Source organism: Rhipicephalus microplus, chromosome 1 (assembly GCF_043290135.1).
Source record: "Rhipicephalus microplus isolate Deutch F79 chromosome 1, USDA_Rmic, whole genome shotgun sequence".
Taxonomy (NCBI): Eukaryota; Metazoa; Arthropoda; class Arachnida; order Ixodida; family Ixodidae; genus Rhipicephalus; species Rhipicephalus microplus.
In genome coordinates this window covers 157,320,360-157,341,261 of record NC_134700.1, presented here as the reverse complement: position 1 = coordinate 157,341,261, position 20,902 = coordinate 157,320,360, and the positions used below count along the sequence as shown (strand labels likewise).

Below are 20,902 nucleotides of genomic sequence, written 5' to 3'. Positions count from 1 at the left end.
ATTGGACACTGGAATGGAATATTTGATTGTCACGTGACTATTTGCATAAATAAAGCACAATTTTTACTGGTTTCATTTTCACGTCCCAGTTCTGTTTGAGTAAACGTTACCGTGAAGGCCCTCTGTTTTTGCGAGGCTGGTTGCACGGGTACCTCAAGCTTCGGCATTGCTGTCCAAGTTTCAGCTCCCCGGCTTAGTATATCACACATCCCGTTTCTGAAATATTACTTTGTCACTTTTATCGTAATACGGCATACAATGAATCCTAGTTGCTGCCTCTCTGGCTCATGTAAAAATGTGTTGGTATTTCTCTTAAGCACACACCGCTTATCATCGACGATACACAGAAATGATATTCGAAAGAATTTCTACAAAGAAACAAACAAACACGCAAACAAGCAAATGGAAAGCTCCATGCCGGTCGAAAGAAGACATAGGAACACGGGGGATGTCACGAAATTATTTAGGTTTTTTTTAGTTCGAAGCAAGAGAAATAGGCCGTCCTGCTCAGTTCCAGAAGCTGCACCTGTTCCTCGGGTTCATCGGTGAGTCAGCTGGGCAGTTGAACGCACTCGCAAATTCTGGCAGGTTCATGAGGGGAACGTTGACACTGCACAAGAACGCGAGCTCAGTATCGCAGAGGAACAGCATATGCGCTGTCGGTTCGACCCACCAACCCCTCAACCCCCCAAAATGCATATAAACCATAAATAAACACACCAGGTGTGCCTGTAATGCGCAGCACAATCACCGCGGAAGCTGAAAGAGTGGCCTTTCTCGAAAGTTTTTTGAAACGCTCTTGTGGTAGCCACTACAAGCAAACTTGCATGGTACCCACTACATAATAAATATTAACCTTTGTGTTGTACGGAAGCGTTCACTAAGCGATTTTTTGTCATTGTTAGGAAAAACGTGGTACCCGCTACATTGTTGATGCTGTGGCTGACGACGATGAAGCAAATAAACTGAAGCTTTTGTAACAAATCGGAGCATTCAAAGACCCGCTCGTCGCGTAATTAATATTGTCGGACGCTCTGCTTTCAATTTTATGTTCTGAAACGCTTTATTATACATGTTCACTTACTTACTAGAGATGAAGCCTGAATAGCGTCACTTAGCAACGATGTCGAGCAGCGGCGTAGCTCAGTGGTAGAACGCTGGGCTGCCGCGCAAGAGGCCCGCGTTCGAATTTCATTCTGTTGTAGGTAATATTGTATTTATATAGCTTTTCGTTGTGTTATTTCGCGCGATTGTGGTAACGCACACCTTCGGTGGCGGCGGCGGACAAATAAAGCGCCAATAATGGCCCTTGCTGGGATCTCATGAGAGCTTCATTTCGCTGTAGAAAAAGCAAGTGAAAAGCTCCATGGAGGTGACTCTAGTCCTTCGCTAAGGTGTCTGGCCCTACCATACTTCCAAAGACAAGGCACACTTCATTGGCGTTGATGTGCGTTGGGTCAACACAGTGTTCAGCCGTGCTGCCGAAGCGGATTGTAGAGACTACTCGTTTGACAGATCTGCTCCGCCAGGTGCCACACAATCTCAACTGAAACCATCTGAGCTTCCGCGTAACTAATTAATATCGAATAATTACACTTACAGTTATCTGGCCCTTATCTAAAGTGAAATGATTATCTGATATATGTATCAAACGTGGCTTGAACTAAAACTACACACTTCGTGCAATTTTCAATTATTTCTTTTAAATTTAAAAGCAATTTCCTATAATTCTAAAATTTTACATATGACGAAAATTGTTCGACGGCCAGAAGCACTGTATTAAGAAACAAGAGACCGACTCCAGTCCCGCTCCTGCAAATCTCACACATGAAACCCCCCCGCAGCTGGGCTGACACGTGGCCCTGTGCTTCTGAATTACCCCCCCCCCCCCCGAGCGTGCCGAGCGAATACTTCCGTGCACGACTGTACAGTTGAAACGCATGTGTATATCTCTATCGAAAGAAACGTAAAAGTTCTTATGTGTTAGAGATACATTGCGACGCTGAAAAAAAAAAGAACGCCGAATTGTTTCTCAGCCATTCACTGAAGAATGCTCGAATGTGAAAGACATCTGGGGCGTTGCATGCGAATTGTTCCAACCTTGGTGCTCGACCATCTTTGAGTGGCTTGACAAATGATTCAGTATAATTTACGTAAAATTACACTGTTCCCCCAATGCATCATTTTGCAAAAAAAAAATTGCAGTACCGCGACCCTCACGTGAATTATTTCGGAAAGCTCGAAGCCATGGCTCGTGATACAGATAAAAAAATCGTTCTTTCTAAATTTGCCCAAGACAAATTTCTGCCTTTATTGATTTGTGGGGTTTAACGTCCCAAAACCACCATATGATTATGAGAGACACCGTATTGGAGGGCTCCAAAAGTTTAGACCACCTTAGGTTCTTTAACGTGCACCCAAATCTGAGCACACAGGCCTACAACATTTCCGCCTCCATCGGAAATGCATTCGATGGAGGCAGAAATGTTGTAGACCTTTAGAACGATTTTTGCCTTTAGAACGATGGTAGGCTTTTACTTAAGTTTTACGAACGTTTACGATTTCTTGGTTTTTATGCGGCCTCGAATAGGAAGAATATAATCTCTATTGGGATTTTTTATTAGAGAGACAACTTTTAACGAAATCTGACAGTTTAGATTAGCATATTTTCAAGATGTTTTACTGTAGACCAAAAATTATTTCAGGCATATATAGTGCTAAGTGTAGTGTACAGGTGGCCACAAAGTAGTAAAAATGTTCAATTTTGCGCATGTTTGGTCGTGAATTCAACATTGAGGCGGTCCTAGTAAAATATGCTCAATCGCCGATTTGCTTGACGCTTTCATTGCCTGCTTACTCAGAAGTTATTATGAAGTTGAGTTTTGTTTCAAGCGAGGTAAATACTTTTGAATTGGTGTGTTACCGCTCTCTGTGTTTGCACCTGCTTATACACCATGGCAATGCGTCCCAGCTGTAAGTACAAGCTGCGCGAACGCGGGGATCATCTAGACCGCATAATCTAGTTTTTCCGTGCTTATTTAGATTATTTACACGCTAGTATAACTCCTAGTGAGCGACAAACGCAAGACCTACTAATCTGTATTTAGCCTCATGCAGCTGCCCAGTGGCAGCCTGCCTAGTACGCTTACGCAGCACCAGGAAGTGGTGCCCAGGTGTGTAACACACCGCCACCAGGTGGAGTGCCTCCGAAATCGCAGGCACCCAACCTTGGTATGCCATTCCTCCGTATTTAGACGCCCTTAGACTAAGCTACAATATCATTCGATAGCGTCATCAAGTGAGGTTACGTCATGTGGTGTTGCAATGACATCACAACGTTACGAGATCTGTGACGTGATCATTACGTCATATCATGATGTCCCTGCGTGATGATGACTTTTGCTTCACTCATTTTCTACTCCGGAAACTCTGGCGGCGAAATGGGGCATTTCAGGCTTTCGGCTTAAAAACGCGAGAGTTAATGGATGCCTGTGCGGTCGTATGTTTGCGAAAGCGTGATTTACAGTGTCAAGTCTTCGACCGATGCTTCACATGGTAGTTTACCACTAGGGTAGAAAGTAGCCTAACACGTACCGATCTTGCAGGACCCCCGTCATCCCAGCTTTCTTCAGATCGGGCCGCCTGCATAAGCTCTAAAAAAAAAGAAAACGTGAAAGAAATAGGAAATAAAGATTAACGATTATTATGATACTCCCTATAGGGCTAAATGTGAGGGCCACTGTAGGCGTTTTTTCACTCGGTGGTATGTTTGACAAGGAAACTTAGCACATTCGGGCGAACATGCAGCACAGCATAAACAATGAACGAGAAACGGAAGACACGAGCGCTGACTCCTAACCGAAGAAAAAAAAAAGTTATTTCGTGCGCAAACAAAAATGCCGTGAAGTCATATGGTGATTGGCCGGTACACAAGAGACCACGTGTCTTAAACGCATTGCCGTTTGTGAACGAACTAAAGTTTTCCCTTGAAAGACTGCGCCTGTGTCGTCCGTTTCTCGTTCATTGTCTGCGCCGTGCAGCACGTTTACCCTAAGATGTCAATATACTGATTGGCCCAGATCGCCGTATTAGTTCGGAAACTTAGCACGCGACATGTGCGCTACGGGCAGTTACAAACATTCTTTTTTTCATTGTTACTTTTTCTCATTTTTCGAAAGCTTTGTCTTTCAGCGGCCTGGATAGCAGTTAGAAACACGGGTTTGTGTTTAGCGTCTTGTTATTCGTTCAGTTTTAGTTCCTAATTTGCATTATTAATTTTTTATGTTCTGTTATATGAAATGTTTTCTTAATTTTCGATGGGATAAGATGCGCTTTTGTATATAAAGAAATTGAACTTGACCTTGACCTGTTCGCAGCAATGATGCTCACTTTATCAAGCTTTTCTGAAGAGGACTAGAAAACCCAACCAGTATACAGAAATTACCACCGCATAAAAGTCTCACCAGTGCGTAGTATACGAAAAACAGTTGATTTGCTGTGACATTTCCGAGGCCTTGCAGTCTGTAGTCGACATTTAGGTACTGCTTGCTGAACAGCCGTTGCTGGAAGGTCTGCCGTACGTGGCACAAAGAAATAGGAAAGAGAGCGAAATTAATGCAAAGCGAAGGAGAATATATAGGTCACAGGTTTGCCCACATCGCGATGAATTGACTGCGATATCAATGCATCAGCTAGCTTTGCAAAGTAAAGTTTGTAGTTGTAAACAGTGCCTAAATCATCCGGCGCCATGCACGTGAAAGGAAATACTAACACATCGAACAAGATAGCCACGAACACTATCACAATGATGGTGGAAATAGCCATTGCTGACATAAACCAGTGATTGTTGAACAGAGGGAGGCAAGTGCACTTCGCGGCCTCTAGTTCTTTTGACGTAACGCGAGCAGCAACATTAGGCCCCTTGAGGCAGAAGCCACACAGTGGAAGGGCTGCTAATCACTCGCCGGATAGGGTTCGTGGTACACCTCACAGCTGTCACTGAGGAGAAGCGCCCCTGGCACCCCCATCCAACCTCATTTGCGGATGATTCGTACGCCTTATTCTTCAGCAAACATTTAGCAAGCGGGCTTGTTTCCTCTTTTGCTAGGGTATTCAATTATTTCACGTATTTCTACCTGGCCAGGAATGACTAAAACAAGGCGTGGTGGTGCACAAGACATACCTCGTAGGCCACGATGACCGCGGTGCAGTCTTCCACTTTTTCAAATCCTGACATTTCCTGCGAATGTAGTTTTCGTGTTATTAGTGACGACTCAATGCAGAAAACGTGGCCTGAAAGCTAACACAAAGCAGTGAGCACAGTCAAATAGTTTAAATCTCCGAATGACCCGTAGACAATATAGACAAAACGTATAAGACTAAATGATTTGGCATAAACTAAGAAACTTTGCATCTACGATATTTTTTATTGTCATTATTACACTCGCCTTCGCTACGGACACGTTCGAAATGAGGATTACGTTTACTTTTTTGTTAGGGACAGCTCTATGGCGCTAGCGATTCAGGGAATACATGACTCGAAGCATGAAAGAGCATCTTATCCTCAAGTAGACTTAGGACCACCTAATGATCTGTAACACGCACTGGCATAGTACAGTGTAAAATTTCGCCTCCATTTAAATTCCACTGCCATTGTCTAGATTAAATGCACGACTTTCTGGCCAACAGGCAAGCACACAAATGTGCAAAAGTTCATAAATTAATGACGGGGGGCTCTGAATAATAACGGTAAAAAAGAAAAACTCGTCGCACATATAGTGTATTTACATTTGTTTGAACTACCAGCACAAAAGAGAATAGGAATCAATAGTGACAAACACTTCTCAGGACAGGCAATTGCTCGCAAAAATCAATGTTGATAATGAGTCGACGGACGCGACCGGGTGAAGGAATGGAGTGCGTGAGGGAAACATAATGAATTTGGCCCATGCTGTGTCGCTCGTGTGAAAGAAACTGTTGCCATCATATTGATGATTCGAAAGAGGATGCAATAGAGGCACCGTACCTGGCCTTTATTCTTGTAATGTGGGGTCAGACAATTCAGGGTGTTATTGACGTGCTTCGAGGTATGTTCCATCGGGAATATATCAGTGTGTCTGTAAAAGTTATCTGAAAATAAAGCACAGAACATGTCGATCAATCAAGTGATACCCGCAAGTATTAGTCGATATGGTATTTGTTTATACTGCGTAAATTGTTTCAATATTTTTCCTAATATTAAACTCCTATTTATGGCTGAGCATTTCCACTATATTTGTAGCTGCGTCCTGTGATGAGCTATAGAAGTTAAAAAATAACAGCACGAACAAAGAACATGAAGACTTCAGGACAAACATAAAGCTTTCTCAATTTTATTTTTTTTAAAGTCTGACATTCAAGATTCCTACTGAGCCATTAGTCGAAATGTGTCTGGAAACAAAAAAGGTTGGATGGGAAGTAGTCTTTATTAAAATTTGTTCTGTCGCTTAAAATTCGTTCTTTTTTGCGTTATTGCTTCGTGTCATAGCTTAATCACTATAGAATTATTATTGTATAATTTTCGTCCTTATACTTCTATGATAAATAATTATTTGGTTATTTTTGTTCTTTAGGGAGCTGCTTAAAAACAATATTGTTCTGTCTATACTATACTTCATATCTCCTTCAGGCGCGAACTTTTCCCCTAGGCCGAGGCAATGGCAAGAACAAGTGGCGTTCACACCTGTGGACGCCAGGCCTCAAGGGGATAAGGCATACACGTATTACGGGTGTTGAGTAGAAATTCGCTCGCAAGTGGACTCGTAAAGTCCCACTACTCATTCGGTCTCAAACAGATGCACGAGTCTGAATGAAACCGGCGAGATAAGCTCGATTGAATGCGTGTGACTACTAAACGTGGTTGTTTGACACTTTGGATGAGTTTAAAAGTCCCAGTTTGAAGAGAAAGGCACAGCATGTGAGAGTCTGAGTGAGTGTCGCCTCTTACGCCAGCCGAGGATGTGACACTTTGACGCGTACTTCCCTCTCTTCATCTCCCTCCCTACTGAAGCACGTGCCAATAAATATTCATCCCTCCCCCCACCCCTTGACAGAAAAAAAGAGAAACTAACACGCCCGGTGATTGTCAGCAATACAATGAAGCTCTCACCTGAAAATGTCGCCCTAAAGAGACAGGCGGAAATCCGAGTGCCGATTCTGGGTATCTGAAACATCCTGTAAAATAGTAGCAAAAAATAGTTGCAAAAAATAGTTGCATATGGTACAATGAAAAATAATACAATACCAGTGTTTGTAGATCTCGTAAAAGAAGCATGAAAAACAATGTGCCTGTGTAACGATGACAATGGAGGAGATCACACGAAGACAGGCATAAGATACAAGAAATGAAACCTGACCGCCCAGGTCCACTCTATTGTAAGAGCAAATGTGTAGATCCTCTCGGCGCTTGTCTTGTCATCGCTGCCGTCGCCATCTGGAGGTTGCGGATACTATTTCGGAAGCGTCGTATGCTGTATGTCCGAGCGAAAGTAGTAAGGGCAGCCAAACAGAATGGAAACACGCCTAGCCATCTTTCATCACGCGAAAGGCTCGCAGGTTGAAGCGGTGACTGCGTCGCCTCGGCGTACCCCGAACTTTGCTTGATCGGGCTCGATCGCGCGAGCTCTATCGTTACAGCAATCAGCAGATGGCTCATACCTTCCGACGTTCTGCTTTCTACACTTGGTTTGCGATGAGGTAAAAGAGAGCATGAAGGTCGATTCACTTACTCCAGTGGCCGCGTTTCCATAAGCCAACATTTTGTTGAAAATTGTGTCCAGAAGAAAGCTAAGTTTCATCACGGGAGTGTTATCTGCTAGCCTTGCATCTTATAAAACATCAATTTCGTGCCGTTTTTCTCACTGCAGCGTGCTTTTGACAAAGATTGCTTTTTTGTAAGGAAATGAGACGATCGCCGAATATAATTGGCTTTCTGCGCGGACCCATAATAATTACGCTGTTATCAGGCTCATGACATACGTCAATGAAATACCTTATGTTTATATACAAAATTAACAAGTTTCAGGAGGAGACTCTCGAGAAAATTCTTCTGTGTGGTAGAAAATATTGTGAAAACTTTGTCCACGTGTTTAGTTCCCACGCTAAATTGAAATGAGGCGCGGGGGGGGGGGGGGTTCTTGAACAAATACACTGTTTCTTATAGATCAGTAATAAACATAGGGAGTATGGTGGGTTCTGCTTCTGTTATGAGGCAACGTTATCATGATCATCATCACCCTGACTACGCCCATTGCAGGGCAAACACCTATCACATGTCCCGCCAATCAACCCGGTCACATGCTTCTTGCATCCACCTTAAACCTTCAAACATATCAATATCACATGCCCACCTCATTTTCTGTCGCGCTCTTACGCGCTATGAGTAACAAATACCTAATAAAGGCTGTAGCTCGTTCAGCTGACATGGTTTGGCACTTTGACGTTGCCAGTACGTTATCATCGACATCATGACCATTTTTCTAACATGATCGCTCGTTGGGGACGCATGTTGAGAGTGATGGGTGCCTTGATTCTACGTCCACTCGCCATTCATTCTGTCATTAATGGAGACTGCATTAACCTCTGCATATAGTGCTATACCCAAGTAAACAACATATGAATAGTTACGTTGCTGTTCTAATGATCAATTTGATGATTTCATTGTTTCGGCACCTGGTGAAGTGAACATAACAGTGGCTCCTAAATCCTGCGAAATGAACTCATATCTGCATAGACATTACCATAAGGGACAATGTTGTATATTGACAATGCTGACCATAGTCGTTGAAAAACTCTACAAAGCTTGTGTTACAAGCCATCTATATAGAAGGTAACAAGTAACCTTCAATCATAAGTACTAGCTCTGCACGCAGGTAACTCTGAAGACGAGCATAAGTAGAAGCTGACAGGTACCCCATCTAATTAGGTCCTATTTCCATCTTGATTCTACTTAGGCATTCATTTATAAAGAATGGGAAAGCCCTACGTGTCATAAATACTGCCGTAATGGCATATGACTCTCTCCGTAATTGTCCGCGAAAGACAAATAAGACGCATTGCGTTTACGAGCGTATGGCGAGAATAGATGTCACCGTAAGCGAGAAGGCAAACAGTCATTGCGCAAACGACCATAGATAAAGCCTCAAAAAATATTTACAGAAGAAGCTCACAAGAAAGGTCAGTTTCAGGAAAAGTGAGCACGTGGTATTCTTTTAACAGTTTGAGGCCGATGCCGAAGACTGCGCAACGTGACGAGGGCGATAGCCTGCTGTGTATAAAAGGCGCACTTGAGGTTTCTTTTAGGGCGGTCGGCAAGACCTAAGAATAGTCTTCTGAAAATGTGAAAAAGTGGTACAAATGTTTTTTTCTCTTTGGTTTCAAGAATCAGCCAATCATGGGGTGGGCTGCAAAATTCAACCGTAATCAATTATTTTTGAGGAAGGAACGACAGAGACTGATACGCAAGAAGCCAATCAATGAGCTAGCACTGAGAGGGAAAGTAGAGGAATTCAGAGTCTCGCTTCAGAACAGGTACTCGGCTCTTATTGAGGAAACCAACCTTAGCATAGATACAATGAATGATAATCTGGCGAGTATCATTACGGAGTGTGCAGTGGAAGTTGGAGGCAGGGTAGTTATGCAGAACACTGACAAGCTTTCCCAGGAAACGAAGAATCTCATTAAGAAGCGTCAAATCATGAAAGTCTCAAGTACAACAGACAAAATAGAACTGGCAGAGCTTTCGAAGTTGATTAACAGGCGTAAGGTATCCACTGTAAGAAGGTATAACATGGAGAGAATCGAACACGCTCTGAAAAACGGAGGAAGTGTCAAAGCAGTGAAGAGGAAACTTGGGATAGGCAAAAATAGGATGTATGCACTAAGGGACAAAGAAGGCAAAATAACTACCAATATGGATAGGATAGTTCAAATAGCGGAGGAGTTTTACAGAGATCTGTACAGTAGCCGAGACAACCATGACCTTAATACTATAAGAACTAGCAGTAACCCAGATGACACCCCACCAGTAATGATAGAAGAAGTCAGAAAAGCTTTGGAGAGCATGTAAAGAGCGAAAGCTGCTGGTGAGGATCAGGTAACATCAGATCTGCTGAAATATGGAGGACAGATTGTGTTAGAAAAACTAGCCACTCTGTTTACGAAGTGTCTCCTGACGGGAAGAGTACCAGAGTCTTGGAAGAACGCTAACATCATCTTAATACATAAGAAAGGAGATGACAAGGACTAGAAGAATTGCAGGCCGATTAGCTTGCTCTCTGTAGTATACAAGCTATTTACAAAGGTAATTGCTAGCAGAGTAAAGAAAACATTAGAATTCAATCAACCAAAGGAACAAGCAGGATTTCGAACAGGCTACTCAACAATCGACCTCATTCATACTATCAATCAGGTAATAGAGAAATGCTCAGAGTATAACCAACCACTATACATAGCCTTCATAGATTACGAGAAGGCGTTTGATTCAGTAAAAATATCAGCCGTCATACAGACACTGCGGAATCAGGGCGCCGATAAAGCATATATAAACAACCTGGAAGAAATCTACAGGGGATCAACTGCTACCATAGTGCTTCATAAAGAAAGCAACAGAATACCAATCAAGAAGGGTGTAAGGCAAGGGGACACAATCTCCCCACTGCTATTTACCACGTGCTTACAGGAGGTTTTCAGAAGCCTAGAATGGGAACAGTTGGGGATAAGAGTTAATGGAGAGTACCTTAGTAACCTGCGCTTCGCCGATGACATTGCATTGCTGAGTAACTCAGGGGATGAATAGCAACTCATGATTACGGAGTTAGACAAGGAGAGCAGAAAGGTGGGTCTTAAAATGAATCTGCAGAAAACGAAGTAATGTACAACAACCTCGGAAAAGAGCAGCGCTTTGAGATAGGTAATAGTGCACTTCAAGTTGTAAAAGACTATGTCTACTTAGGGCAGGTAATAACTGTGGAGCCGAACCACGAGATTGAAGTGACTAGAATAATAAGAATGGGGTGGAGCACATTTGCCAAGCACACTCAAATAATGACAGGTAGATTGCCACTATCCCTCAAGAGGAAGGTATATAACAGCTGTATCTTGCCGGTACTTAGCTACGGAGCAGAAACCTGGAGACTTACAAAGAAGGTTCAGCTTAAATTGAGGACGACGCAGCGAGCAATGGAAAGAAAAATGGTAGGTGTAACCTTAAGAGACAAGAAGAGAGCAGAGTGGATTAGGGAACAAACGGGGGTTAAGGATATCATAGCTGAAATCAAGAAGAAGAAATGGACATGGGCCGGGCATGTAGCGCGTAGACAGGATAACCGCTGGTCGTTAAGGGTAACTGACTGGATTCCCAGAGAAGGCAAGCGGGTTAGGGGGAGACAGAAGGTTAGATGGGCCAATGAGATTAAGAAGTTTGCGGGTATAAATTGGCAGCAGCAGGCACAGGACCGGGTTAACTGGCGGAACATGGGAGAGGCCTTTGTCCTGCAGTGGACGTAGTCAGGCTGATGATGATGATGATGATGATGATTTTGATGATGAATTAATTATTTTTATGTGTGGCATGGACATGACAAGGCTGAGAAACCGAAGTGCAGCAAAAATGATGGTGCCACGCCTAAGAAATTCAAAACCGCACTAAATGACGAAAACATCATGGCGCATATATTATCACATCAAATATGCAGCACGAAAAGAACAACCAAGCGCACACACAGAGAGAAAGTGAGCTGTCCTGCGTTAGACTGCTGCTGTTTCTGCGCCATAACAATGTCTATGATTATAATCGAAGCAAATAAGGCAAGAACTGAGTTAAGTAACCAAGTTTAATGAGTGAACGTTATGTAGGGAAGCTTGCAGCTCGATATAAAATGCGCGCTAAAACAGCCACGTCGGTGGGCTTTCGCCCTTCAAATGTCTTAGAAGAATGAGCAATAGCCCCTGTGAGTTTTTCTTCATAGAAGAAATTCCATCTTACCTCTCTCTCGCTGATGTTGGCATGGAGAGGTTGAACATGGCTAGCGGAACCACTGCCCGATCGTTACATGAAAATATTAAGAGTGACAAAGAAATCAGGTACATGGATATGTTCAATTACTGAAGAGTTGCGTTTTTATAATTAATTAACTATGCAAACAGTGAGGAAAGATAGTGCACTAGCAAACGCATGTTTCAGAAGACAGTGTACAACGAAAAAAAAACGGGAGTCGGACAGCTCTAAAAAGGCAGCGCTAAAATTAAAAGCGCTATAAAGAGGAAAGCAAGAAAAAATATCACAGCAGCTCTGTCAGCTCTTACTGAAAGTTTATTTGAAACATGACAGGACTGTACAGTGGTTAAAACATGGAGGTTTGCCTGGTCATTGGAGAAATCATGATTTGCACTTCGTCGTTTTACCAGAAATTGACCTTGTGAAAAACCATAGCGTGGGGCTGCATAAAAACCCCAACTCTTTCTCGGTGGGGGTTCTTATGCAGCCTGCTGAAAAAAAAATGCAGATCCCACGTACAGTGGGAATAAATGATATTCGAAGCACGAATAAGGAAGGTCGGTATGTCACTTTAAAATTAGCACAACGTTACGAGGCGGACGTAAATTATGCCATACATGACTTCCATGCCATGATTATTATGTGTAGACGTGCCATTTACCTTCGTCGTCTATTCACCTCACGTGATACCAAATTTGGTATATGGGGGAGCTAGAAAAACGGCCGTGAGCACGCTATGAGCGTAGCATGTAGTCATGTTTTGCATGACACGCATATCAAGATAATCTTGTTTGGACGTGTCATTTACCTTCGTCATCCATTCACGTCATGTAATTCCGAATTCGGTATATGTGGAGCTAGCGAAATGGCTGCGAGCCTGCTATGAGCGTAGCATGTAGTCATGTTTTACGTGACACGCATATCAAGATAATCTCGTTTGGATGTGTCATTTACCTTCGTCATCCATTCACGTCATGTAATACTGAAGTCGGTATATGTGGAGCTAGCGCAATGGCTCCGAGCACGCTATGAGCATACATATAGTCATCTTTCACATGACACCTGTATCGTTTAGCTCAGAGACAAGACGACGATGAGCACGTGGCTGGGCCTCGCCATAACAAAAGACCCCTGGCCGTTTATTTGCTGGGCTTAAGTAGCCGCGCTCACAGCGGGGAAGGGGGAAAGAAAGAAAAGGAAGGAACATAAAGCGCACGAAACGGTGGAGAGGAGGAGAAGACGATATCGCCTAGGGCGAATGCTGATAGCAGATAGTCTGTTCATGATTACAAATAAGCAGCGCACGACGTTTTACAAAAGAGAGACGATAGGGACACCGCTGCTCCTAACTCAATTCGCAGATAGTCTGGTCTGTTACATCTTCTCTTCACACATTTTCAAAACACTGATTTCTTTTGCACTCATTTACTTGATGGATGGATGGCCCGTAGTGAAGGCGCTTCGGTTCGCTGCGCTGGCGTCCTGACCTGCGCAGGCCAGCCAGTGGGCTTCCTGGAGTGTCTGGAGAAGTGGTGGCGCTATAATCTTCTTCTGGATGAGCTGGTTGCACCTGGTGACACCCCAGTGGGTTGTCCGGCGTGATGTTGCCGCGGTGTCCATCACTGAACTTCGTCGGGGGCCTCGTGTCGGGGTTCGGATTACCCTCGGGGCTGACCTTGTCGTTGAAGTTTTCGTCCGTTCGCAGCAAGTGTTGTCGGTTCCGTCTCAGGAGCCCATGGTCTTCCGTTCTTATCACGTATGATCGTGGTGCAGTCTCTCGTACCACTTTCGCTCGGCGTGACCAGCTTCCATGTTTGATCCGGACCACATTTCCGGCTTCCAAGGGTGGTAGTGGCCTGCCTCGGGAAGACTGTCGCTGTTTCCATACGGGTATGCCTCCGTCGACGTTGTATTCTGGAAGAGTGGCGTGCAGGCGACGACCTTGCAGTAGTTCTCCGGGTGAGTGACCGCTGTCAAGGGGAGAAGATCGATAAGCCAACAGACCAAGCCATACATCACCCCGAGACTCGTGGGTTTTCTTTAGAATACGCTTCACGATCTGTACCCCCTTTTCAGCTAAGCCATTTGATCGTGGGAACTCTGGACTTGAGGTGATATGCTCGAAGTCATATCGGCGCACGAAGGACGCAAACTCTCGCGATGCAAATTGAGGCCCGTTGTCGGTGCAAACTTGGTTGGGAATGCCGTATCGCGAGAAGATAGCAGATATCTTGTCGATTACTTCCGCCGCCGTGGTACCTACGAGTTTCTCGACGTCGGGAAAGTTGGAATGGGCATCAAACACAACTACGTAGTGTTCTCCAGCGAATGTAAATAGGTCTATGCTTACGCGATGCCAAGGTCGGTCGGGCGTTGGCTGAAGCAGGAGGGGTTCACTCGGTTGACTGTATGCGTACTTTCGACATACGCTGCACGTTCGCGCTCGTTGCTCAATGTCACTGCTCATTCCCGGCCAGAAAACCAGTCTACGGGCTCTAGCTTTGCACTTGTTCATACCTAAGTGGCCTTCGTGAATTCGCTCAAGAATTTCCGCACGCATTGATTTAGGCACCACAACTTTGCAACCCTTTAGCACCACTCCATTGACCACGGATAGCTCTTCCGCATACGGTTTCAGTACACCGTCTATTGCAATGCCATCTTCAATTTGTTTCATGGTGGGGCTGAGAAGCGGATCTTCGAGGGTTTCCTTCTGCAGCCGCGACATAGTCGCTTTGCTTATGATGCTGGTGACTACTTGCGTTGTGTGGACCTCCACGTCCTCGACTTGGTCACCTCCACCAGTTGGTAGTGCAGCCCGAGACAGCAGGTCTGCGAGTAACAGGTCCCTACCAGGTACAAACTGTAACAAAAAATTGTATTTCATAAGACGGACGAAAAACCGCTGTATCCTGGGTGGCATATCTGCAATGTTCTTTTCGGCAATCGCAAGTAATGGCCTGTGATCAGTTTCTATCGTAATGCTTCGTCCATACACGAACTGATGAAATTTTTCACAAGCGAAAACAATTGCCAGTGTTTCCTTTTCTATCTGGGCGTATCGCTCTTCACTCGGCGTCAGCGCTCTTGAGGCGTAGGTCACTGGGCGCCAGTCATCCCCGTGTCTTTGCAATAAGGCAGCGCCAATACCTGTTCCTGAGGCGTCCGCAGTTATCTTAGTGTTTCTTTTTTCATAAAAAAGAGCCAGCAATGGAGGATTAGCAAGCGCTGCGCAGATCTGGTCCCATTCGCGCTCATGGGCTGTTGTCCACTCAAACACCGATGCTTCTTTCACCAGGCTACGCAGCAACGCCGTTTTATCACTCAAAGCTGGCAGGTATTTCCGAAAGTAGTTCACAACCCCGAGTAGTCTGCGCACACCCTGTTTATCTTTTGGGGCTGGCATGGCACGGACGCTTTCGATTAGATCGGGGTCCGGACGAATTCCGTCTCTTCCGATAACGTCGCCAAGGAATGCAACCTGCGTGGTGCCGAACACGCATTTAGCTGGATTAAATGTCAGCCCTTCCTCTTGCGCCCGCCTTAGTACTGCGATGACGCGTTCGTCGTGTTCTTCCTTTGAGTCGCCCCATATTAAAACGTCGTCTACGTAGACGCGCACTCCCGGCAGCCCTTCGAACATCTCTGTTAGAGTCTTTTGAAACACCTCGCTGGCTGAGCAAATTCCGAAAGGCAGACGCAAAAAACGGTACCGCCCAAATGGTGTCTCAAAAGTGCATATTCGTGAAGTGGCCTCATCTAAAGGAATCTGATGAAAGCCGGCATTAGCGTCGAGCCGGGAGAAATATTGTGCTCCTGCCAGCTCGCTCTCTATGTCCTCTCTTGTAGAGATAGGATAGTGCTCCCGCTTAATGCTCCTGTTCACTGCTCTAGGGTCCATGCAAATGCGAAGGGTACCATCCTTCTTGTGCACAACTACCAGGGGGCTCACCCATTCAGTTGGTTCATCCACCTTGACGATGATCGAGGCCTTTTCCATTCGTTGCAGTTCTTGTCGCAGGCGTCCTTTCAATGCTATGAGTACTCTGGGGGCAGGCTGCACGACTGGAACGGCATCCTCTCGTAGCACCATTTTGCAGGGTCGCCTGACGCAGCCGGTGCCGCTGAAGAGGTCAGGAAATGCAAGCTGGAATTTCGTTTGCCCATCGCCTACCTTCACGGCGTCCGTCGACACCGGTACCAGACCAAACTGCTGGCATGTCTTTAAGCCAAGGCTGGCTTGGCGCCCCTTTTTCACGATAAAGAACGAGACTGAATGCTGTGCTTTGTTTATCTCGAGATCTTCGGTCGCCACGCCAACGTGTTTGATTGTACTGCCGTTGTAGGCGGAGAGGACAGCGGCGCTCTTTCGCGGAGTGCTTGCGTGGGCGATTCGGTTGAACAGGGTTAGGGGCAGCAAATTTGCCTGAGACCCGGTATCTACCTTGAATTGTATCTCCTGACCGGCTATTTTTCCGTGGACCATCCAATCCGCTCCTATATCTCCGGTGACGCCGCAAATGCTGATGCCCATGATGTCAAAATTTTCATCGCTTTCTTCGGCTTTGTGAACCTCGCTTATCCTGCGCGCATTGTTGCAGCATGCGGCGAAGTGATTTCGTTTTTTGCATGCATAACAAGTTTTTCCATACGCCGGGCACCGCTCGGGGGCATGTACCTTGTTACAATTTCGACACCGAGTTCCATTCGCAAACTTCGTGCGGTGTGTGCGGCGTGTAACGTCAACGTGCAGGCTTTCATTTGACCATGCTGCGCTCTGAATGGCAGCAATCTCAGCAGCTTTGCAAATTTCTTCTGCTTTCTGCAAGTTTAAGTCTTTGTCGCTCAGCAACTTTTCTCGAAGTTTCGCATTATTTGTCCCAAACACCACTTGATCCCTGATCATGGACTCTTCAAGCGTACCGAAGTTGCACAGCTTTGCTTGCTTTTTTAAGTCCCGTAGGAACCGCTCAAAGGGCTCGGCCTCTTCCTGCTTTCGCAATCGAAAAATGTGCCTTTCGTAGACTTCATTACCCTGGTCGACACAATATTCTTCAAATTTCCGCACTAACGTGTCATAATCTTCTTTGCTCTCACCTGCCGCAAACGAGAAGTTGTTGTAGACCTCAAGCGCCTCGTCCCCCGCGGTGCTCAGAAGAATCGCTGCTTTTACGGCCGATGGGCGGGGCTTCTCCGGTTCCGTAGCGGTGATGAACAGCTGCAGCTTCTGCTTGAATACCAGCCAGTTTTTCCTGATGTTGCCGGACAGTTGCAGCAGTTCCGGGGGCTTGACGAGGTCCATTTCGAACGTCAGTACCCCACTTCTGACACCATGTATCGTTTAGCTCAGAGACAAGACGACGATGAGCACGTGGCTGGGCCTCGCCATAACGAAAGACCCCTGGCCGTTTATTTGCTGGGCTTCAGTAGCCGCGCTCACAGCGGGGAAGGGGGAAAGAAAGAAAAGGAAGAAACGTAAAGCGCACGAAACGGTGGAGAGGAGGAGAAGACGATATCGCCTAGGGCGAATGCTGATAGCAGATAGTCCGGTCTGTTACAACACCCATCTCATGATAATCATGTTTGCAACAGTCATGTACCTTCGTCATGCGTTCACGTCCCGTAATACCTAATTTGGCATATGCGAAGCTAGCGAAACGACCGCGAGCGCACCAAGAGTGTGGCGTGAAGTCATGACCTATATGAGATGCACGTCATGATTTCCATGGTAGGGCTTGTCACTTGTGTTTGACAAGAAGTCATGTCATACCATACCAGTTTTACAACATGTCATGTGAGCGAAACTACCGCAACAGAATCGAAAACCATGAAAGGTAAATAATGACATTCATGACATACACGTCCATACACGTCACGATTTTTATGTTATGTCTAATAAGTTATGCTCGTCATACAGTTATGTTATGCCATACCAATTTGGGTATAGATCCGATCATTGAAACGGCCAGGAGACCTAAAGGTCATATGCGGATAGATAGATAGATAGATAGATAGATAGATAGATGGATGGACAGACAGACACGCTCAAAGTCACGGAAGTTCGCTGAGAAATGCTTCACATTTAATAAACCCATGCGCCGCGTAAAGCTGGTGTCTGGAAGACGCGGCTAGCAGGCTCTTTAAAAGTACGCAGGCAGCTCGCGCAGCTTTTGCTAGCGGGTAGTCATGGCTCACCGCTACGCTGACATGTTACTACTATCATCACCATTATCTGTAGTGCTTGCTGATGCGTACACCTGTTGCGCGGGCTGTAGGAAAACAAGGCAAGTCCAGGATGAACGCCCGCGACCAACCATGATAACCGCCTCCACCCAACAAGTTCATGCGAGCATTTCTTTTCTCGTCAGAGCTAGGCGTTTCTAGGCATCAAGCCATCATGAACTAGAGCCGCTATTTCGTACTTCACAATGAACGAAGATTCATGACTTCACTAAATAACCCGCGCGTTTCTAACTTTCTTGCCTAGTGTCATTAATTACGTTTTATTCAGGTAAGCTGCATACATTCTTTAGTAATCCTTTAGCACCTTGTGTCAATGGCAATATGCTAGTGAAGACATCAGTTCTACATCATGATAGATTGATGCTCATGTGATACATTTTAGTGTGTGTGGAGGAGTGTTAGAAGAGATCAGCGACCTTACCTACAACGTTCCTGTGGGGGTTGAATTGGCAGTCGGAATCGAAAAGCGAGAGCCCTCGCCTGGAATTATAATGAAAAAAAATTAAGTGCGTCTTTTGGCACACGTTCTAGGGTTCAAGTAATAACTGAGTGCCCCAAGCTCACATCCACTGATATGTAGATGGAAACAGCAGCAACAACAAAACTAGGTGCAGCAAGAGCAACAATGAAACAGAATCATCGATTTTATCACGAAGAGCAACAATAAAACTAAATCATCGATGCCATCAGGGACTAGTACAGTAAAACAAATTCATCGATGTCGACAACACAAATAAAATCATCATCATCATCATGATGATAAGTAACAGCGATGACGCCGACAGTAAAACAGACAAGACGATTTTCATCTGGACATTGTCCCTATACGTAGCTAACGAGGTGAAAAGAAATGGTGATGCTTAATCTTCGATTTTATGAGTTGAACGCAATAGTGATATCCTATCGCTAGTGCGTACTTCAAACACTTAGTGCACGAAAACTTTCGCACTTGCCATGCAACCGCTAAGTGGCCTTAAGGGAAAAGGTGCAGTGACGTGTGTGCTTTGTGTAGTAGGTTACCAGTTTTGAACCACGAAGTCATCACGATAACCGCGTGTTCTGACGTCCGATGGTAAAGTAAGCTGGTACCTCACATTACTGCTGCATTATTCGACGTTGGATTGTGAAGCATGTATAGAAGACGCATGTGTTTGTAAAGTATGGAAGTTACTTCGCCGGCATTTCGAAGCAGAGGAACTTATTTTTTTGTATTGACAGGCAGACGCGTGGGTGTTTGGTAGAACACTCGCTCGGTAGAATAAGCTACCCTGGTTCTATCCTCCCTTGAACACAATTTTTCGAAGGGCGAAGCTGGTGATTGTTTAGGGCTATCCCACGTACATCCGGCGGCGTAGCCAGCCCAGCATATCCACAGACACAGACGGAGAGACGGACGGCCACATCGCCCCACTCATCATCATTCACTCCATGAATATGCCGTGATTTTTATTATTTATTTTATTTGGATCTTTATTGATTTTTTGGTCGTGAACGAGATTTTCGCTCACAACCAATGACGCCGACGCCGACGTCAACACCGACGCCAACACCGGAGTTTTTGTGGAACGAGCTCTGTAACTCCATCGCGCTAACAGCGGCTTAATCGGGAGCATTTCAAAGAAAAAGCGCGCGTTAAGCATATCTTAAAAGCCTGATTATATCAGCACTTTTATGTCCTGCTGAAGTTATTCGTTTTTGTTGGAGATATGAGGATGACAGCACATTTGTTACCTGTGAAGGTGTCAACAGTAGTAAATATATCAGACATGCGTACGCATTAAAGCAGAAGCTTATCGGTAGTGCTTGTGTCCGCGTCTTCTTTTTGGTATTTGTGAAGGGGTTTACGCTGGTATACAATGAACGTAGCCCTATTCGCGCGAAATCACTAAACTCTTAGAAGTTGAGATTATGTCTTATTGTTTTGTTCAAATTTATTCTATCATTAGCTACAACGACGAAGTTGTCGCAAAGGGAAATGGGTTTAAACTTCGCGAATGAGAAAAACGATGTCTGCAAGTATGCCACCAAAACAAGCCATCAACAAGTGCCACATGCAGGACGTTTTCTCTCTTGCGGTCTCTCACCTTTGCTATATGAGAGGATGGCGTATTGGACTTGCCCAACCCTTCGCCATGAAGGCGCTGACATTGAGGAAGTACTCGAAAAGACTCTCCTTCTTCCACGGTATCTCATCTTGAATCTGGAAGACCCGTGAGGCATTTCTACGTCAGGGCAGCTAAATGCAGGAACATTAATCCTAGCGTTCATGATTATTGAAGCTAACTTTGAGAAGAGGGCCGTCTTTGCAATCACCATCATCATCGTTGTACACCGAGAACGATATGTTTGAAATAGGGAACGCGTTTATTAAGTTGCTTGCAGTTATGCAGACCAGTGCACACTTTTTTGTATAAGCGGACTCCGCCGAAGGAACAACAACAACAACAACAACAACAACAACAACAACAACAAATCTGCGCTACCTTCCTTTCCGTTTACATTACGCGGCAATAGCCGACCGTTCACATGACCAGAGTTCATGGCGACTGCCGGAAAACTTGGGTCAGATTTTCTGAAGATCTGTTTTCCAGATAACTTTATGAAATCGCTTTCGGTGCGCTCTCA

The 20,902-nt window shown here is 45.0% G+C and overlaps 1 protein-coding gene across 1 annotated transcript; it reads right to left on the bottom strand.

Moving 5' to 3' along the window:
- Positions 1–450: 450 nt before the first annotated feature.
- LOC142768894 (membrane metallo-endopeptidase-like 1) lies at positions 451–20,493 on the bottom strand. Its single transcript, XM_075871395.1, has 9 exons — positions 20,362–20,493; positions 18,699–18,757; positions 12,023–12,074; positions 7,148–7,212; positions 6,026–6,129; positions 5,183–5,239; positions 4,464–4,571; positions 3,595–3,653; positions 451–610 (listed from the first exon to the last, which is right to left on the bottom strand). The coding sequence occupies exons 3-9, from the start codon at positions 12,058–12,060 to the stop codon at positions 508–510; spliced, it is 534 nt and encodes a 177-aa protein (XP_075727510.1). The 5' UTR covers positions 12,061–12,074; positions 18,699–18,757; positions 20,362–20,493; the 3' UTR covers positions 451–507.
- Between the last annotated feature and the right edge of the window lie 409 nt (positions 20,494–20,902).

Coding starts and splice junctions, on each gene's coding strand:
- LOC142768894 (XM_075871395.1), bottom strand. CDS start 12,060: ATGTTCAACCTCTCCATGCCAACATCAGCGAGAGAGAG. Junction 7,213..12,022: donor CCAACATCAGCGAGAGAGAG/GTAAGATGGAAT, acceptor ACTATTTTACAG/GATGTTTCAGATACCCAGAA. Junction 611..3,594: donor ACGGGGGTCCTGCAAGATCG/GTACGTGTTAGG, acceptor GTTCTTGTGCAG/TGTCAACGTTCCCCTCATGA.